The 21861-nt window shown below is 39.0% G+C and overlaps 1 protein-coding gene across 19 annotated transcripts in view; it reads left to right on the top strand.

The window, feature by feature from the left end:
- LOC111254585 (DGAT1/2-independent enzyme synthesizing storage lipids-like) overlaps positions 1-18468 on the top strand; it is a 44614-nt gene extending 26146 nt beyond the window's left edge. For 3 of the 19 annotated variants that reach the window (XM_086993110.1, XM_086993108.1, XM_086993106.1), the window contains 9 exons: positions 7094-7261; positions 7364-7535; positions 11945-12116; positions 13050-13234; positions 13424-13539; positions 14108-14229; positions 16292-16367; positions 17088-17151; positions 17469-18468. In XM_086993110.1, the coding sequence (XP_086849236.1) occupies positions 11990-12116; positions 13050-13234; positions 13424-13539; positions 14108-14229; positions 16292-16367; positions 17088-17151; positions 17469-17573 (795 nt within the window). In that variant the 5' untranslated portion in view covers positions 7094-7261; positions 7364-7535; positions 11945-11989 and the 3' untranslated portion in view covers positions 17574-18468. The other 16 variants (XM_086993163.1, XM_086993158.1, XM_086993135.1 and 13 more) reach the window with 15 other exon arrangements.
- Positions 18469-21861: the final 3393 nt, after the last annotated feature.

Raw genomic sequence — 21861 nt, 5'->3', positions numbered from 1 at the left:
TACCAAGTAGAGAATTTTCTGTGTAAACAGGCACCCTCTCCGGTCTTCTATTTTTCCTCTGGGTATTTTATGTACTTAGCTTTGATGGACTGATTAATTGATCTACATTTTAATAATGCATCGCGTTCATTTGTAGCCTGTCATATAAAATTAGCTATCCAAGGTTTTTTGAAATTATATTTTTTCGCTTTTTCAGGATGCTTAGACATAGCGTACCAAACATTTGATCAGAGGCCTCGTGTAGAACTTTGAAAAATAATGATTAATTATTATAATTAAGGTCTTATAAATAAATCAGATGGACCTCGAAATTGAATAGCGTTTGCCTGAAAAATTACCTGCCATTAAAAGACGAAACTTGACTGATAAATACTCCAGTCTTCTAGTAACTTGTAAGTGGAAACCGATTGAGTGTACTCAGCAGAATATAGAGCAGCAGAAAAAAACATTTTTCAGTTTTGAAAATCAACACACGTTGGCAAAGTTTTTATTCTTCGGAGGCCACTACGCCGCTGAAGGTCATCGAAACTTGGTGAGAAAAAAGGCCTTAAATGAAAGTGCAGTACGCATTGCCTCTGCAACCAAGAAGGCTCTTCAGAAAGTAGAGCTTGGAACCTCATCGGCTTAGAGGATTATAACCCAGATAGTAAAAATGCGAAAACTGAGTAAAAATAGATCCCTAGTAAATTGACTACAGGTCGACTGGAAATGCGCGTGTGTACGTACGATTATTTGCAGAACTTCGAATCGCCTGAAGTATATGGTCGTCATAGACGAGGCATGTTTCAGTCTCTATTGCCAGCCGAGGAGAGGGAATGGCGTCGCTTTAAAAAAAAATTCGAGTTCGATGCGAGTGTTGAGTAGGTTCATATATAAGGTGATCGAAGTACCTGCAATGGTCACCTGTTACTATGAGATACTCGTTGAAAATGAAACGATGATCGCAGCCCGCTGTATCGAGTTCCTCTTGAGGAACTCTGACAATCTATGAGTCTCAAGAGACTCATAGGTTGTCGTCGGTACGGCAATCGAAAGGACGACTCCACAAGATAGAGCTCCATATTCCATCTAGAACTAAACAGAAATATCTAAATACCAGTTTGCGGGATATCAAAATTATATCAGTTCAACCTTATTTTTAATACAAATTATACCATAACTTACCAAATTTAACTTGATGTTCCATATGATATGTGTATTTCACACATTGTATTGTAGCACAATCGTGGTTAATACTGATCTGAAGCTTAGAAGGCGTTAGTTGATTTTTATTTATTTTTCAAAAACCAACAATTAGATTTGTTACGTTTTCACTACGTTAAAACTGTCAGCATCACTCTTGACAACAATATTACGTATAGGAGAAAAAAATTGGTGTTGTCTTCCTACGCAGCTTTTTTTAGCGAGATGAAGAGACAGAGAGAGATGAGAGACAGAGTATTATGACAATCTTTGCCAGGCATATTGAAAGCAAATTGTAGCGACGTATAAAGCTACACCGTTTAGCCCTTTTGAACTGCAGAATTGTTGATCTTCCTCGTGTCCAAGACTGGGAAACAACGTAGATCATGGCATCGGCAGGACTATCTATTAACATGCCTGAAAGGCCACGCATCTTTTCCCGCTCTTACCTTGAGACAGACGATGGAACGTAATGACCGCTGTTTCATCAATTATATATGACACATCGAAGAGTCAGCAGTAGTCGCCCTGGCACCGCCTCAGCCAGTCAAGTTGAACCAATCAGATGTCAAAATTCAGAAACAAATGCGTAGAGAAATGCACATCAGTCTTTCTGTCCTAAATCTTTCCCTCGTATCGTCCTGCTTTCAACCCTATTTCTCGCGTTTTTTTTTTGCTTCCGGAGCACTTGCCCTTGGGGATGCTAACCCTCACAATTCGGCGGACGCGAATCGTACAAAATACGAAACAGCGGTCGCGCTCTTATGAGTCACATCGAAGATGGAAATCCTATGCAGAACTTATCGCTGCAAAGCTTCTCTTAGTAGAAAGCGACCGAAAAAGAATTTTTGCTTTTCGACCATTGCAATCCGATAGAACTTGCTAGAGTGGACTTGGGCGAAGATTGACGCAGTCCTAAGATGCATTCAATTGTCTGGTGAAGCGCAACAGGTAATTGAGCAATAGTTGACTAATGAAGAAATAAAAACACCACCTTTGAATGGACGATGAAGAAGAAAAAAGATGGCTAAAAAAGCCCTGTGAGCGAACATCGGATTTTGCTTTCATCGCAAAGTCGGCCATTTCAAGAGCGGTCATGTGGTAAATGTAACTTCATTCAATACTGCGCTGTCCAAAGTCATTGTTGGACCTTATCGACATGATTCAAGCTAGTTCGGCGGCGAAATTATAGAGATCAACTATTTGATCTAGGATATTCACTAGGCGAAACAACATCGTCCCGTTAGCTGGTGTGCTCTGAGTGCGCCATGCCTTAGGCTTATTTTGTGTTGGCTTGTAGAATGATCAACTAAAATGTAGTACGTTACCGTACCTTGCCGTCAAATGGACGATCATCTAATGCAGTCTAGCATAGTCTCACTTTAATTGCCATGGGATTCTTCAGCTGAGATTTTAATCCTAGTGAAACTGTGCATATTCTCACAAACTGATGAAGCACCCTATGCCAGGCTCTTGACTTGAAGCTTTGTTATTAATTACTTTATTTTTTTTGCATGTATCTCACCTAGGGAGGGCATATTTTTTCTGTGAACTTTTCCCTTCTTTTTTTTTAATATATATATATATATATATATATATATATATATTATGTAGCCGCATCCACTGCCTATTCTTTGACTTTCTGGGAGTGAAAAATTCAAAAAAGCCCATTTTCAAAAATGTAGGCAGATTGCTTTGAAACTAGACAAACTAAAGCTTTGAATCGTATTCTATTTTTGAGCTTCTCGGTGGTTCAGCCCAGTGTACGTATCTCTCTGTACGATAGTGATTCCTACTAATTACAGCTTTGGATAAATCCATTAGTGGCGAAACGTAGTGCATGATAGATTCAACAAACATTCAGTTCAAACAGCGGTGCCAGTGTCTTAAGAGGCTGTGTAATTCTGGCCGTTTATGCCATAGCTGCGACATGACCAGCTGGGAACTGCAACCGCTTATACTGATAATGGCGATGGCAGATCTGTTATTTTCACAGCTAATCGCCGTGAAAGCCATTACGCCAATTCTTGATGGATTCGATGTCAAAGAGTGCCAAACACAAAAACAAACAACGAAGTAAACACTTCGTTATTGTCAAGGGTGGCAACTAGTTGAACTTGTATGATGCACTTGAACCAAATATGGCACCCCTACATAAGCAGTTGAGCACTTGCTTTTCTCTGATGATGTGCAGCTGGAAAATTCTCTCTTTGCTTTATAAGATAATTTCTATGTCATGAAAGCTTGCCTGAGCTTCGAACGCAAACAATTTGCCTATCGAATAAGACAAAAAGAATTTCGATGGGCTTCTGCTTTATGCGACATTTGCCCCAATGTAAAAAAAAGCTACAGCTCTGCTTTAAGAAAATAGAGTGCATATATACAAGTTGATTACTAGAAAAAAAAAATTGACAAAAGTACCATTGCCTACGCATTTTGCTTATTTTGCTTTAATAACATACTGACTGCAATGGGAAACAAAACTGGCCTAGTTCGAATTTTGGATCAAGGTTGCGAATTGTTTGTAAGTACTTGGCTGTCATCATTGAAGTCCATATAGAAGCCGGGATATCTGTGGTACATGCCGTAAACTCGAATCGCTCGTTTTAGGTAGCGTGAATTGTTCCGAGAGTACACATTTTAATAACACAAACAATTTATTTATATACAAAAGTACGCTATTCACGTGGACATTTTAATCAGACGAAGATCGAGAGACATGTTACTAGGATTTGCGATTTCTTCTTGGACGTGATTTGAATAAAGCTATAATTAATTAAATCACTCACTTAACAACCACGAGGACACTGGACCATACGCTCTCCTGATGCGTTAATCTGGCTTCGTGCGGTACGATACGATCCTGTGCGAAGTAAACTTCGGGCTGTTTTCGTTTACTTCAACGCAAAAAAATTCTCTACGAACAACAGAATCGCACATAGCCACCAGTACCTAGGCAATTAAAAAAGTCTTGAATATTTACGTTGCACGCGTACCGCTGCATAATAATTATTTTTATTATTACTGATTACATACGATTATTACATGGTAGTTCTATGTGAGCACCACGTTTATTGTTTGGTTTTAATAAAAACATACGTAATCGTAACAAATTACTGAAATGCGTAAAAATATCTTTGAGATGAGAGTGTCTCGTGTATGTGTTGTCCAGAGTCGTATACAGATAACCAGTTTTTCAAATGAATCAACTCCACTCATCCCTTATCTGGTCTCTCATCACTCATCCCTGGTCTATTGCAGCTTCAGAGGGGAAAATATCCAGAAAACTAGGAAAGGGCAGCGGAGAACGCGAGATTTCAATCGTACAGAAAGTACCCAAAAATGTTCTCGTCCACTTATTAACTACGAGACAACTTCACGAGTGGGCATAATATGAGGATCGTAATCACTGGTCTAGTCGTCTTCCTGTTTCTTACCTTATGCAAGAGATGCAGGTCCCACTAAAAAAAATGACGAGATGCCCTGTCCCACTAAAAAAAATGACGAGATCGACCAAAGGGCATGAAATCTGATTTCCGTCTTTTCTGCATTTTGCCGAAGTGGATATCGCAAATACTTATTTTTCTGTTGCTGTTATGATTTACTTTTTAGATGGCAGTTATGCTTTCCCACCGCAGCTTCGATTAATATTTTCCTATTTTCCTAACCGCCAGTTACATAGAATAATACTATTTGTTTAAAAGACTGATGCCACTTGTAGCGTGTCCAGATGTGATTTGGCGCCTCGTTCTTAATTCTCTTACTGAGATGGGTGTTCACTAATCCGTCTATTTAGCTGCCATTATACTGATTAATGATAAACTTGGTACAGAAAAGAAGGTACACAGATATGATAAAGCGAGTTTTGATTCGAGCTCAACTTAAAGTACGTAGGCTTTAACCGTCCTCCAAAATTGTTTGTAACCTTCTAGAATTTTTTATTATTCCACGTCATACAGACAAAATTTTATACTCAAAATGAACATACCTTTAGTTTGAGTAATTCAGCCGAGGCCAAGTAGCCCATACATACCAGAAGATTTCGATACTAGTCGTTCAGGGCACTGCGGTACGGGGTTCAGCTAGAGGCGCATGCCGTTTACCTTTCCAACTTCCTTCGTTTCTTTCTTTAATGATATAAGTCGTAGTGCAGTTATTGAGCCATCAAAATGAATCCTAAACGGTTTTTTGGAATTCGTTGTTGTCAGCTATTTGTATTTAGCCAGAGCTTCCCTTTCGCTTTTTAACTTCCTTGGTCTAGTTCGTACTGCTTCCTAGCCGCCCATCCATTACCGAAGAGAGAGCCGATTGTTGGTGATAGCACTAGCTGACGCGTCGACTACCAGATCCGTGTTTGGCAAAAAAGGTCTCCAAGGCAACGTAGCCGTTAGCTACAAGCAGTTGAGCCAGCTTAGAAGTGCACATCACTTCAGTAAACCCAGACATACGACGATGGCTCATCAGTTCGTTTACTTGCAAGAATTGTAGTGTTGCCTAAATAGTCGGCGACCCATGGCTTTATAACGATTAGTACTCGCCCCAGGCCTTGCTGGGTCCCGCTTTTTTCACATGTGGACCTGGCTGTACTCAACCCTTGGAGACTGCACGTGCCGCCAGTTAGACGTCTAGGTTTAAATGTCACCACCCTCCGTTTTATTCGCATGCCATATATCCCTCTGTTTCCCTCTGTTGACCACTTCGATCAACCGAAAATAATTATAAGAGAAAGTTCGGTTGACAGCTGCGCTCGGGGAGGATATAGCCAAACCGACGGATTCAGCTGACGAAATCCAAACTGAAAGTGGACAACGAAGGCGTGCTGTAGGCGGATGGCCGTCTGTACAGTAGTAAGGCTAGCAGGACGTTTCTCTGGCGAAGGAACGAAATCGCAGGTCAGAAACGGTGGGCGGTGATGCATTTATAATTGTCCAGCCAAAGATCCAGCTATCCGACTGGATACATGGGCGCTCGAATGTGTGTGTGAATACTTTAAATTGATCCGATGACTATAGCTTTCTATAGGCGATTATAGACATAATGCCCGAGTACTATGGGCCGGTGGGCAGTAAATACAAGGTCGTTTTTTCAGTATTCGATATATTGGACTTATATATACGTGATTTTGCAGCAATGTGTCGTCGTTCAATATAAAAACAAAATGCTGATAAACACATATCATACGAGATTATGTGATGAAAAGCCTCTATTGGAAAATAGATTTTTTTTAATGACACTATACTGGTGCGTGCTTAGGAAGTAGATTTAGATGTGAGAGACTAAACGCATTTAGTTATTTTGGCATAATGTCTATGACAGGGTATCTTATAATAACTGTCGTTAATAAGTTGCGATGGTAAATGAGATGAAACTATGCTAACCTAGGTATCTTCGAATTGTGGATTATTAGAGATATAGATGTCCTTGTACATATCTTCTCAATTTAGCGAACCTCTTCTTATTGGCTTTGCGTTTCTCTGCTCGTTTCAGCTTCGAGACCACTGTAGTACTTCAGCTTCTTGGCATATTCACTTTAACAAACTTAGTCCTTTATTTTAGATTTATACTGGAATCAAGTACATATAATTTGTTAACTCTTTTATAGAGACTGTTTAGGCCCGTTACGTAGTGATTATCCGTACGTCGGTAAGGAAGGGTACCTATTTTACCTGACCCTCAAGAAAGCTTAAGATTTCTCTCGTAACAATATTGTTTTGAACGTTGGATAGTTCGATACTATATTTAGGGGTAGGCTTTTCTGATTCCGCCAGTATATGTACGCACATCATCTCTCACATGTGTATATTCTGAAGTGCCATAAAAACAGTACAAGCATACGAAGACAGAAGATTTCTATGGAGTTAAAAAATTTCCTAAAGTTAGGCAAATTTCGTTGCGCCGCATGACGTTTTAGCTTTCCACGCGTCTTTCATCTTCTTCGAAAAATTCTATTCTCCGCACGTTCGCCTATCTATGGCCTGTCGCATGGATGCGCTACGATCATCGATTGCTCCGTGTCCGTGCTTCAATCCTGTCCCGTCAGGGCCCATAGCAGCAGAACAGAAAGGACGTTAAAGATAGGGTGAGCTGTTATTTTTCCTTTCTAGTTATATTGCACAGTGTGCTGTTGTCAAAGTGACAGTACATAAGAAACAGGCATTGAGACGACATATGCCGTTTGCAGACAGATGTATCGAAGCACAGACACAACGAAACAGCAGAGGAGACTGGCAGATAGAGCAAACAATGCCGGGACTGCGGAAGCTGAAAAATCACTCGCATGGTTGACTCGAAGATAACATTGGCAAGCGGTTGCAGCTTCTCATACAAAGCGTTCGTTTTGCGTGTATGAAACGGTAATATTTTTTTGCACGATGCGTCCCCTCTGTTTTCATATTTCTCTTAATTAAAAAAGCTCGCAGGACACAGAATAGTCTGATATACACCAAAACGACACTATGAATGCGATCTCTGCGTACGAGGATTCACCTTTACATTTCGTATTTCTGGGGTCAGGATACGTATCTATTATATTGCCTTGTATCTGTAGAGCACCTGTCGACGCAAACACCTGGTTTGGCCACGTTTTCTTTACCCGCTTAGCTCTTCGCGTTATTATTATTATTATTAGTGTCTTCTCGATGGGCGAACTATTCCCATGAGAGCTATATATATATATATATATATATATATATATATATATATATATATATATATATATATAGCTTTGGTGGTCGACTGCGATAATTGAGAAACGTTTTAGTAATAAGTGCGCGTTGGACCAACGCCAATTACGACGGCTCGTCACATTCAGGCTTCAGCTATAAATGCAGGAATTTCTAGGTCTGATTATCAATACTGCGTTAGCTGATGCGTTAGCCTCTTTTTGCGGATAATAATTATTATTCTACTATTATTATAATAACTTTGGTGTGAATCAAACAACACAACACAACTATTTAGCGTGTATTATCCTTTAGTCTGGCCGTAGTGTTAGAGCCAATTTTTGCAATCGATCTGACCAAAAATGAACACATGTAATAAATTAAATATAGCCAATAGTTAACTACTGTTTCCACCGTATTCAATCGAATGCCCGTAATCGACTCGAAGGCACTTCGTACGAAAGAAGCTCGGTAAAAGCTAAAATCAAAATAAAGTGTGCATTTACGTCACGCTATACGTCAGTCTATGTAAGAGGGGCTGCTATGACAGGTTATGAAACGGCCCATTTCCCAGAGATGTCTGTCACGTTGATTTTCGCACCATCTGCAACAAACAGGATCCTCTGTTTTGACACAGTACCTCCAAATGCATTGAAGACACTAGCGAGAAAAATAAATCGGCGTTACCCTATCGCGTGACGTCGCTTCCCCTTCTTGTTTGTTTAATTGAAGCTCTTGCCCGCTGCCGTGCTGACGTCATCAGCTTTGTAGTTCGATGAGGCCTGTTAATGCCATGTTAACTTCATTGGATTGTATGGATTCTATAGGACACCCGTCGGGTGTATGGTCACCACTCTGACTGATGCAACTATTAAAGCAATATTAATAATCGATACCATAGAGCTTTACTATAATATCACTGATTGATATGCAACTTTAGGATTGGCTCATATTTTCTCCATAAATAGACGAGTAAAAGTACCCCGCGCATATAGTTTCTCTACTGTGCCAATAGTGGTACTAGCTCCTATACCTATCTAGCCAATATATAATCCTATAACAATAGTCAAAGTAGAAAATTCTTGCCTCCCATTGTGTACTTTTTGTTGTTATCATCAATTTTGTATTTGTGTAACGCCTCCGTGAATAGGTTTAGAGGCTGCTAGATCACTAATTGCCTAGTTCTGGCATGGTTATTTTTTTACACAGACCGTCAATTAGATAAATAAAATCAAATGAAATAACCAAAGTAAATAAATGAGAAAAAAAAAAAATAATAATAATAATTAAGTACAGTATATACCACTAAAATGATATCAGCAATTTACCGTAGTTCTAATTTAAGCCTTAGGGCAACGAGAGCTGTTCCCATTCATACAGAGAGTGGAAATTCGTAACAAACAAAAGGAAACTTAAAAGCGACATCATTATCTGTTAGACATCATCATAAAAGCCCGGGTATTATGGACCAGTCGAGTACCAATACAAGATGCAATAACTTAGGCGAACCGTATTTTACCGCCCTAATCGCTTAGGGTACACAGAAGTACGGAGCAACCTGATCCCAACCACTGTGCGTACATCTAACTGAGCCATATTTTGTTCACAGTTTACTGAAATTAGGCCAACTAAATGAAGCTAATGCAATTTAGTCAAAAATAGTTGACCATCTAGCCCGAGCGGTTTCATCTTAAGCCCTACGACTATGCTGGATAGGCGAAAAACGGTCCACTCAGGTTTCTGGAACTTGTGGTTCCCGTAGTAACTATGGGCTCTGGTCGAATAATCATATTACCAAGGCTTATCAGAATCAGCTCCTCAATGGTAGTGTGTGATAACATGAGCGGATTTATAACGTTTAGGTTAGAGAAAGCGAGCGGCGCCTTAATCGAAAGCCTTTAGGGTACCCGTAGCACTATTAACTATCGTGCCTTCTTATGTCTCTCGTTGCATTTCCATTGAATTACCGATGTTTAAATGGGACCCCACTGTCTGTTACGTATAAGTATTGTCTAGTTGAATATATTGTGTTGACGTAGTATGTTTTTGGAAACTTTAAATCGATGTCAAGCTTTCATTTCCCGACAACAGTCCCCCCGTTATTTGTAAATATCGGAAAGTTGTCTCTGAACAAATATCGGCAAATAATGACTAATATATACACGATCTTACCTTTTATTACAACGTAAAATCATGTGGAGATTGATTTTCTATCGGCGAGAGTCTATGACCTCAAATTACGGTTTTAGTGTCCGACATCCCGCATTTTCGAAAATGGCTTAATAAATCGGTATAAGTTTCTACGTACGTACGCGTTACGGTCACGACACACTGACGCTTCCGTGTGTAACCACATGTGTTATATTGCAAACGGATATACTAGTAATATCTAATGAAGGAAATCTCATTTATGTCAATAATATCTCCTATTGTAGTGACATTTGCGCAACGCAGAGTAATGCGAAAACGGAATTAAACGTTTTTCTAGTTCAAAGCTTTTTCGCTAGAAAGTAAAAGACTGCCGATATGGGCTTCGCCGTCCAGCACCTATATAATACAATCCTAGAATATATTTTAGCTTTTTTAGCGTAATAATTGAAATGCCAAAGGGTTCAGTATGCTGAGAGAACGATACACCATACCGATGATACGTTTTTGCTTGACGAAGGTTCGGCAAAAAAGAAAAATTTTCTACAACATCACTGTACCGTTTGGGATGTGATTTTTTGCAGTTCTTAACAATTGACGGCACGTTAAGCGTTCATAATAAGGCCATATTAGGTAAACATTTCGTAGCATCTGGGCTGCCAGGTACAAAGCAGAAGTCATTAAAACCCTACGTTGTCTATACTTTGGCTACCTAGATAAATGGTATGACTAATAGTTTTTTGAATTTCTCAAGCATCTCCATATCTCCAATTCCATCGTGATCACCATCATTAAGAACAAAAGAAAACAAGGAAGGCAAGATAGCTGTAGATCATTTTCCTTTATTAGGCATAGAGAGAAAAGCTTAATTAGCTTATCTTCATTCGGTTGATTGTAGCTCGTTTTCTTGCCAGAAAACAGACGTCTGCGCTGTCTTCGGTCTTACCTTCCGTCAAAGCGCTGTCCTCCTGTTGCGTTGTCATCGTTGTAAGCTACTAAACAAAGTCAAACCGCTTCAGTCGACAGGAAAGAGTCTATGGGATGACAGGTCAATGTTGTCTTACAAACTAGGGTATGTCCATCGCTCTGTCAGCAGAATATATGCGGATGTGCGGATTGTGACGGCGTTCATTCAATAATGTTTGATTGGTTCGCGTGGGTGTTTTACCCGTGGGTACTTATTGGTATGCCCTATGTGGTTTACTATACTTGGTCATATGGCTTTGTTACTGGTTGTTTTATCGTAAGTACTACTTTATTCAACTTGCGTGCACGCAGAGATCTAAGGTGAAACCTAAAGCTTATTACAACTTATTAATAGCTTCTGTTTCAGTAAATGATCGATGTAATAGTAGATTATTAGATACAGAGCGTTTATAAGCTATTGTGTAGAAAGCGAACTGACACTGTAATTTGCCGCCTGTCTAGGATGAGCCCAATTCAGTCGTAGCATATAATATGTTATCATTGTGATAAAAAAAATAATTAATGTGTTAATGTAATAGCATTAACTTTTAATTTTCTATTAATTTTCGGTCGCCCGCGTCTCCTAGTTTTTTTTTTTACTTGTTTTATTGTATCTGTATTGTATTCGCACGGGAAAACGTACGCTAAGCTCAGGGTAAATTTAATACATACATGTACGACGTGCTTTCAACATTATTCATTAACAGATATCTTTTTTTGTAAGAATTCAGTGTTTTTTTTATGGTTTTCTTAGAACATCTCGCATATCGTAACAACCCTTCATGATAATTATTATAGTAACTGATTATATGTTGCCTTTTTATAGCAACTGCGAAAACCATGTTATATTTTACAATTGATATAATGACACGCGTCTGCGTAAATAGCTCTAATAACGCGTTTTAATTTTAGCTTAATATGTAATGTTATTGTTGGAGTAGAGCTCCTATTCATTTTTATAACATGCACTGTATTTGAATTGGCAGTTGGGCTTCACTGTACCGTACCTTTCGATCTATCCAACGATTTTGATGATTTTGCTGTCACTCCTTTACAAAGGCACAACCTTTTTTTGGGACGACAGTCGAGGCAGGCTGAAGGCGTGGCTTCATCGAGTGGTCAGCGAAATGTGGTGGAGCATCGCTCGAATCTATCACGGTATGAGAAAGACGCATAGAATCGTTCTCGGCTGCCACCGCCTTCGTCACAAGATAGTTCATTGCCCCAGTATATTGAAGCATTAAACTCATAGGACAATGGCCTTATTACTAGGTACATGATTAAATAATGATAAAAATACATGGTAATAATAATGATAAATGCATAAGCTAGGTACGAAGATCGACAACCCTGTACGACTTTGTTGGTGACATACACGATTTTTTCAGGGTTAGCCCCTGACCTTTGAAGAATCCAGTAAGATTTTTAAGCATTGTTAAGAACAGCAGCTTTGCACCACTCGTCAACTTGAATAACTAATACCGTGATTCAAATTCATTAAAAAAAAAAATGGGAAACAGGATTATATTTTGGACACAAGGAAATGTCTGTAGTTCTAACCAGTGCTCGTATGTTACAATTGAAAAACGTAGCGCAGGTTTGCGCATTCTTCCAGCAACTTTTTCGCAATTCTCGTGAAATCGTTCGCGTAAAAAACGTTCTAGAGTCTGGACGTCCAAGCAAGCACGAAGTTGTAGACGAAACATCAGACCTTCCTAGAAGGAAAAAGCTTCTTTTTTATTATATTTTTTTTCTCAAATCTCGCTCTCGAGTTCATTGTAAATCGTGTTGATTGTTCTGATGTTAATATTATTGTAGTACGGCCTGTATGCCATGTTTGATTACTACAGAAAGGCTGTGCGTTGCAAGGATCTCTCGGGGAGGGAAACTGGACTGGTGCCTAACTAGCGTAAAATGTATGACGATTCTAGGCCATTTTGATTGCAAAACAAAGAATGTGGGAATGCGGTATAGTTTTCCATACGAATATTTTGCGAAGCTCAAGCTTTTTGCCCGTGGCAATTCTATGTGTTAGAAAATAAAAACGCTGTGACCCTACATTTACGATACTGTTGATGCACAATCTCGAAGGGTACGAGGTTTACGGATTAGATCGAATACCTGCGAAAGGTGCCCTAATCGTCTATTATCACGGCATGGTACCGATTGACGCTATATACATCAGTGCTGTGTTCCACAAGTTCCTAAACCAGCAAATCGTGGCCGTCATCGACAAGACACTTTATCGCACCCCTGGAGTCCGAATTATGGCTGAGGTAAAAACTGAGGTAGAACTAACAAATCTGTACGCTATTAATTAGTGACGTCCAGTCTTAAATATATATATATATATATACATATATAATATTTAACCAGCAACACTTATTTATTTCAATACTTTGATTCCTTATTACTTCCTTATGACCGGTAAATATTTTGCGCACTTCTGTATGATACTTCTGCAGGTAATGGGAGCGACGTGTGGTAATCGCGCTCATTGCACCGAACTATTACGGCTCGGCCGATATCTATCTGTCAGCCCGGGCGGAGCGTACGAAGCTATGTTCAGCAGGGAATATTCGTCAGTAATATCTTTAGGCTGACGACACAGTATAATTACGTAGAAATCTAGCGGAAATCTGAGTAACTTATCATTGTGGCTCGATTGATAAGGATTCTGGGTTTGATCTGGGAAAGTGCGCACATAAGCTCCTATGTACTTTTCAAGCCTGCGTTGGAATGATATATAAAACCTCGTACGAAAAAATAGTTAGCTATTCTTGTCTGAACATATGTATTTTAAGGTGTCATTTGAGGCGATATGATGCAAAGAGAGCATGGAGCAAGAACGGGCATTGCATACTACCAAGTTAGCCTCCATCAATTTTGCTTAGTTCGACCCGTTTCTTAAGAAGAGTTTGATTTCATAAACATGAGCTATATTTTCATTGAAGGGACAAAAACTTTTCTTCATTTTATGCTACTGTTATCATAAATTCGTTCGCGTAAACCAATAACAAGTTATCCCTTAACAAGTTATGAAATAATGATAGTTTCGTTAATCTGCATGTACCCTTGTTCGATATTAACTGAACTAATAGTAGTTGTATAAATAGATCAATATATATTTTATTGTATGTTCGGAACAGACTTGAATGGCGACGACGACGGGGTTTCGCCCAAATGACCAAGGACTCCGGTAAACCAGTTGTACCAATGTTCACACAGAATATTCGCCAATTTACTGACATGGTCCCGTTTTGCGCTGATGGTATGTATCCATTCGTATGATACTGGGCGATCACATGTGTATTTGGCAGCATTACATTACTCGCGACCCAACTTTAATCGTAATGGGTTATAGGCTATGGAACACGTATCTTTTGTTTAATACAGTTCGTTCCCGTAGGTACTGTTATACACTAATAGATGTTTTAGAATTTTAAAAAAAATACCCTTGTCAGAGTAAGAACGATAGTTGCTAGTGTTAAGACCTTTTAGAAAATTTTGTTGGGGCCGGTAACGAGCTAAGCTTACGCCTTATTAAGATAATTATTGATATATGCATATATTTACGTGTAGGGTCGATGATCAAGGCCAGTCCGGGCCAATGGTAAATTGAATTGAAAAACCGGCAAGGATGGAGTTACTGCTCATACGTTCACAGCTTGTAAATTTTATATAATTATCACATTATATAATCTAGTCAGTAAAATTATGGTAAGTATTATGGCTACTTGAAAGGCACTAATTGCTCTCGTCAAGAAGCAAAAAGTAACCACTACAAAAGCTTGTAAAATATCCAGATGCGGAGTTAGCGAACACCAAAATTTAATCAAAATCCGGATAACAGGGATGCTCGCTGTTAGAGGTTGCCAATGGGTTGAAAATTAGTTTTCTGAAAAGTCAGAAATTACTGATTCAAATCTGGCAACGACGTAAGTTACTCAACGAATTTATGTAACGCGAAAAGTTGCTTCGAAAGAAAGTTCGAGGATAGGTTGCCCCCAACTGATTAGCTAGTAACATGTCCGTCTTAGCGTGAAGCCCCCAGGATAACTTGGTTGATCTCATCTTACTGACCGAGTAGTCAAAGTGGACTGCGAGTTTTGCTGTTATATATTCTAAGCAGTATGGGTGACACTTTTGTTAAGCTGAAGCAGGACCATCAAGATATGCTTCGAAAATACATATAGAGTTCGTTCCTCTGCGTAATCAGTCTCCAAATAGTCTTATGAATGCCAGACACTTCTATTTCAACAAACCGACCTCAAGGTAATGAAGTATTGAATGAAGTAGTGAAAAACTTTTTTTACTTTGTACAAAATTATTTTGAATACAATGACTTTAAATTGGCTTTACGAGGATCAAGAGTGGAATTACGTTGCAGGACGAAAACCGATTTGAGCGGACAAAGTTATGCTTGCAAGTTGTGCAAGAGGCTTGAATATCCAGCCTCTTACCAACTTATAGCGCCTGTTTCAGCTTCGAACATCCATGTATGTTAAGCATTATCCGAAAGCCATTTTAATTAATCCTTTGTAATAGTGGCTTTTTTATGGTCTGGTCGTTCTGCTGTACGTGTAACATTTTCTTATCGGGTAATTATTACCACTCAATATGAAACTACTTGTAAGCGTTTGGCATGCCAAGCACGTTTTCCAAATGCTAGCAGAGCAAGTTCGTGTACAAAAGGATCATTACCTATTTTGTTTTTACACGTAATACCCGGCCGGACACAAAGTTTAGGGTACTGTCTACTTGAATACCCTCGTTCCCCTCAGTTAAAAGATGTACGGACGCTTGGGCCTTAAAGTAAGCCTATATAGTGTAAATCCGTGCGTACGCAGTTTTATCCCTAACAGCTTCGAATGGCGACTGTATCGTCAGTTAGGAAAGAAACTTAAACGCAACTCCTAGGAGTTATGTGTTATAATTTCTCACAGGTAGTGAGAAGCTCCGGTTTGGTAATCCACCGAAAGGCACCGCATAGTCCAATCGAAGCGAACCGGATCAAACAATGTTTTCGAAAAACGGGCGATGAAAACGTTGAGCTCCGCCAAAATGTACCACTGTTTTATTAAAACGTTGAGGGAGACAGCTCGTCAAGGCATCATACAAAAAGAAGAGCTCAGAGCGCCACTGACTTCAACCCGGGTACCGGGTTGAAGTCAGTGGCGCGAAACCGGCTGGAGAATGTTATATCGCGTGAGAAATAAGATTCCGTTAGCTCCACATGACATACACGATGCAGCTTATTTTTGTTTCCGTGCACCTTGTAATCTCAAACATACTTATCATAAATATGTTACGCAATATTATGTATGTTGCAGGTCTAATACGGGAATTCTACGACAAAGTTCGATTCCCATTATGCATTGCCTTTGGTGGCTATCCCGTGAAGCTCAGGTAAATTCGCGGATAGCTTCGGTTTAAAGTAGCTAACATATATTCCACTGTATCAAAACTATAAGTACAAGCCGTTAAACACCGCTTCATATCATTTTTTCTTACAACTCACTATGGCTAAACAGCTGGCAGAACTGCGTCCTAAAATCATGAATGGAGGTAGCATCTTCGCTTAATAACTACACCGAGAGCCTAAAAATGTGAAAGCCTAATAGGGAAGGCTTTTAGCGCATCCACGAATATTATTAAGTGAGTTTGGACGAACTAGTTAAAATACTTTACTAATAATTGTATGCTATTAACGTATCGTAAGTCCAAGTACCTTAGTAATTTGGCGTAATCGTAAGTAATGTATATTTCCCTCAGATGCGGCTGTTTTCTATGTATAATCGAGAACAAAAATATTACGTACTAGCATGCTTTGTTTGTAGGCAACTTGCAAGCTCATTGGGAAGCAAGGAAATTATAGATAACGATATATTTAAAGAGATCATGGAATTTTATTAAATGGACCTTTTCACGATCGTCATAGTAAGTGCAGTAGCTTGCCGTTTCCTAGAAGCGCATTTTTCCCCGACGGAAAAACTTGCTATTTGTGGTCTATAGTGAATGCTACAGTATCGAGAAAAATAGCTTCGATGTTCTTTTATGATTTCACTTAGGCCTTTTAAATAGCTTTGCTATTATGCAATATGCTGACAGGGTTCGTTCGATTTGCAGGACGTACTTCGGTGAACCATTATACTGTGGCAAAAATGAAACAGTTGAGGAGTTTACAGCAAGGGTAACTATCGGATATGGTACGCCGGCAACAGCTGTCGTTGATAGCAAGATAAAGAAATGAAATTCCTGCTTATTACCAACAATTTGTTCCATGCTACGTAAAATTAAATAGAAACATTGTTGGCTTTCTTTCAGAAACAAGCATGGTTTCTTTTTGGTTTTTTCAAGCAGTTAAAGTGCAACTTCTTCAACAGTGCTATAATGTTGTATTACAGATACATAAATATTAAGCCATCGCAAGTTTGCCATAAATGTTCGAATTCTTTTTTCAGACTCAAACAACTACGCCACCTACCTGTGCCGTGTTTTTATTTCCAGGTGAAGTCAGCTATTGAAGAGCTCCGCGACAGGCACCAACACCAGCCTGGAAGCGTCCTCTTGGCCTTACTAGATCGGTTCCGAAGATCCAAACCCAAATATTAATTAATAAGAGTTACACAACAGAGTTCATTGCATTAAGCTTTTTTATTTACACCATGTTAGTGTTCTACATTTTCTGGCTCTCCAAGCTCTTCGGATACCACTACGGAGACCGAAAAACGCGCTTGCCCAGCCTTGTAGTTAAGTTATTTTTGAGTGTGTGTTTACTCACCATTGTTAATATTGTTTTCACTATAACTTCACACTGTGAAGACGCTTCGTTTGCCAGATTGATCTGAATATCAGAATTTGGATGTCCAGAAGAATATACCTAAGGAGCGCTATTCAACGGCCTTAGATTTCGCATAGCTTAAATGGTAAAAAACAGCGATCTCAACTATATAATAGATATTTAGATCTAATTTGGTTTGCATCTCCATTTCAAATGTGTTATCATTAGCATTTTTATTACACAGATTGATCTTTTAAATTACTTATTGCCTCGCCAAAGGATAAATAAGAATTTTTTTACCCCTGCGTACAACATCAGATTCAAATTCGCCGTCCACGAGGAAAAATGATCCTTTAAAAACTGTTTTCTGAGAATAGAGACCTCATAAAATGTATGTAAAGTTCGCCATAATTCCAAATTGGTATACAGGAATTCTGCTTGGTCAGCCTCTAAACAGGTACGTCGTGAACCAGCTCTGTTAACCAGAGAGCCGCTGAAAGTCAACAAATTGAAGCTTTTGGGAACTGCAGCGCGTAATCAATCAGTTGAGATATAGCCTTAGTAGTATTTATACAACATGATAAAGTGGCAAGGAAATTAACCTACGGGATGTGTTCAAATTGTACGGTAAAGCCAAAAATAAGCAATAACACTAAACGAAAGAGTTTCACGGGATCTATTAAGCGAATATCATACTACTCAAATACAAAGTTTCTGTCAAGGTTATCTCTGTGTTTTTTTTTAACACTAAAAAGGCTTATAGAGAAAATGATGCCAGCGATAACGTGGAAGGGAACAGCGACCACGTTTCTGATCGAGGAGCGAGCCATGCACTACAGATTTAAGTACCTTGAATTATCAAAAGGTAGGATACAGGTGTCTTTATTAGTCGATCGATGGTAACGTCAAGGCGCCTGCTTTAACTGCCCTATACGGGACGATGTAACACATTGTGGTAGTTTACTTGAGGGACAATGATCTGTTAATATATACAAGAAAGATATTTAAAACATGCATCCGTCCCGGTGCAACTGGAAACAGCTGGGTCGAAATTCAGGCCGAGAAAAGCTGGCTCAGGTTCAAGTGGCAATGCAAAGCCGTAAGGTAAAGGCTTTACCATACCGACGCTTTTCGACTGAGAAATAACTATTTCAGAGAACAACAACGTAAATGTAAAAGGCATATATTTTTATATTTCGTTTAAAAATGCTAGAATATATTTTACCAACAGCGCAAAAATGACTTTGAACGGCTATCAAAGTGATAATACTGGCACAGAGTATAGAATAAAAGACCTGTATAGATATTTCTTGAGTTTCCTACCTATATGTGTCTCAAAGAGACCCGCCGCTGTTTAATTTTCTCCAAACCTCAGCATCAGTCTTAAACAGTGCAAAAAACCATCGATTTAGAAACTTGTACGTACTTGTAAACTTGTGAAAAGGACATTCGTCATGTTCTTTTCGTAGCTGTATATAATACGCTTCTTTACAGGTCACAATATAATATTAATATTACGTTAGATAAAGTAGGATGCGAACGCCGTTTTGTGGTGCCATTTGAGCCGGCCTAGCATGTTCAATTCAAGGAAACTCGACCATATACCACGTGGTGAGTAGGCCAAGCGTTCTTGGCCGCTTGGAAAAGGGTCAACCTATTACAAATGTGTTACATACTAAAATTCGCTGTTTAGTAAAATACTTTTCCTATCTTTTGCTATCTTAGCAGATGCGAAATGAAGACATTCAAAATGCCCAGCGAACCTTGGCCTACGCTGTACAATTCGACGATCTTCCAACACCGTTGTCCAATTGATTTTCCTGAAACGATATGCCTTATTTGTCCCTTTCTTAGTTCTTTTTTGAGGCCTAATTTCTCCCATTGTTTACGGCCGGAACACAAAGAAAACCTTCTCTTTATTCTCCTTGTCCCAATGGCCATATGGACCAGAGTAAGACTGTGCTTGTAAGTAACGAAACAAGTCACGCTGATTTAACTATGACGATTAGTGTATATGACCGAATTCGGACAAAGCTTATCCTTTGTTTTCCTAAAGACTACCACTGAAAAGACAAAAATCCAAGCAATGTAAAGTGGAATAAAATATGGCCATATAACTATCCGTAGAGTGCGTACGTTACTATCCAGCTGTTTCCTAGTCTACACACATTTTCTACAAGCCCTGGCAAACATCGTTAGACAAACGCATAATACAGTCAACGTTTGTTTATTTGTACGATTTACAATACTCAAAAACATGAAACCGATTCATGTCAGGGGTCACTCGATGTTCTACCTGAGATAAGCGATCAAAAATCAATTAGCAATGGAAATGTAACTCATCCGATCTGCTCTTGATATAAACACGTTCCATCGTACTTCCAGTTCCATGAGTTTCCATCTGTTCACATCGTTTCTGGCATTTACATACGCCATGAGAATAGGTATCCCTTGAGTCTCTTATGAAGTTTTAGAAGAAAAATTTGAACTCTGCGATTAGGTAATTAATGAATTGTTATAAATCGCTTCTATCTATTCGAGCAGTCCCAATATCCTGGACGGTAGGGTAGTCGGATGGGTAAAGTACTGCCAAGAAGGTTAAGCGCGTCCTGGCCTGTATCTTAAGCGAAAATTGTATTGCTAAATATTGTATACGAACGTCTGTTGCTCACACCGCACAATCATCTCGATGGCTGAAGAAAAATATCTGGTCAACAGTTGCTTTCGATGCCTCTGTTAGAAGAGGTTTATGTTCCAAACCTGAACTGATACGTCATATTAAAGCTCTCAAAGTTTTTTCGTATTTATGAATACTGTACCCATGTGTATGATGGCCCTTGTGCCTCCACAATTCAATTAATTACCAACAATTAATTAACAAATTCAAGTACCGACATTTAGGTGTATGTTTATGCGTTTATTTATCATCTCAAGCCATGTGACCATCTCGTACAGTTGAGAGTTCGTAATGGTTCTTTCTCTTTCTTTTAAACTAGCTGAATCCGGGCTTGTTTCTGTCGCTGTCACTGATCTGCTGTGTCTGCCTTCGCTTCTGACGCCTTCACGACCGCGCGGATCCTACAGCTCAAACGAGTGACAACAACAGAACCTACATAAATTCAGTATCCAATACTCAATAATAAGACTCTGCCCCACGTGTAGTCTTCTAGTATAAACTAGAGTGTCAGCGGTCTTATTGTCAATGTACTGTTTCGACTAGGAGCTGATTTCACAGACCCGTTTGTAATTCTACAATTCTTATTAAATCTATTTCATAAGCAGCTCTAGGTCCTGAAAAAACTATATTTAATCATCTACAGTTGCGGGAAGCCATGTTGAAGGAAATTAAGCTGTTTTAGTTACACTGTTAAAATTATAAGAATAATATTATTGTTATTTCTATGAAAGCAAATATATTTCATTGATAAAAATTGAATGTTATAATAATACCTAAAATTAATCTAGCGTCTCCTAAGCGATTAGTTACAAAGGTAATTATTAAAAAAAAAAAAAAGAATTTTCTATTCTTATAACGCGATCACTATTTGAGTATTGTTTAAAATACAGACGTTCAGCAGCTTAAAACCGAGTATGAATAATGCAAAGTACACGTGTGTAGGTGCATTAGATGCATCTAAGGACAAAGGTAATTTTAACTGGAACTTCAAGAACCCCGATAAAAATGGCAGTCTCGTTTCATCACTATCAACTCGTTCACCGTTTTTTACGTTCAGTTTGTCTTTGACCTCGACGTTCAGTCCGACATGAAAAAACCGTTCCATATTTGGAGAGCTCAAGTTTTTGGTTGGTGTTTCCTGAATGGGTAAGAATAGGTGCATGGCAGAGAAAACTATCGAACTTAGGTGATATCTCAGAGGGCTGTTTACCCTTCTAAAATGCCTGATTGTACCTAACCAGTGAACAGCATCAGCTGCCGATGCTTTACTGACAGCCTAGGTCTAACTGAGAACAACGTATGAGCTGACTTCTCAGATGATAAAACCTATTGAATTTGTATTTTGAATAAATGCCGGTCAGCATTGGCTCAACTCCGATGAAAGTCTGCTACCTAGGCTTGATTGGGGGCATTCACGAACCGAAATTTCGCGAGGCTTACTC

The sequence above is a fragment of the Varroa destructor genome, unplaced genomic scaffold (assembly GCF_002443255.2).
Source record: "Varroa destructor unplaced genomic scaffold, Vdes_3.0 BEIS01000001.1, whole genome shotgun sequence".
Classification (NCBI taxonomy): domain Eukaryota; kingdom Metazoa; phylum Arthropoda; class Arachnida; order Mesostigmata; family Varroidae; genus Varroa; species Varroa destructor.
Note: the sequence above shows the minus strand (reverse complement) of the source record. Positions and strands in the feature narration are given on the sequence as shown.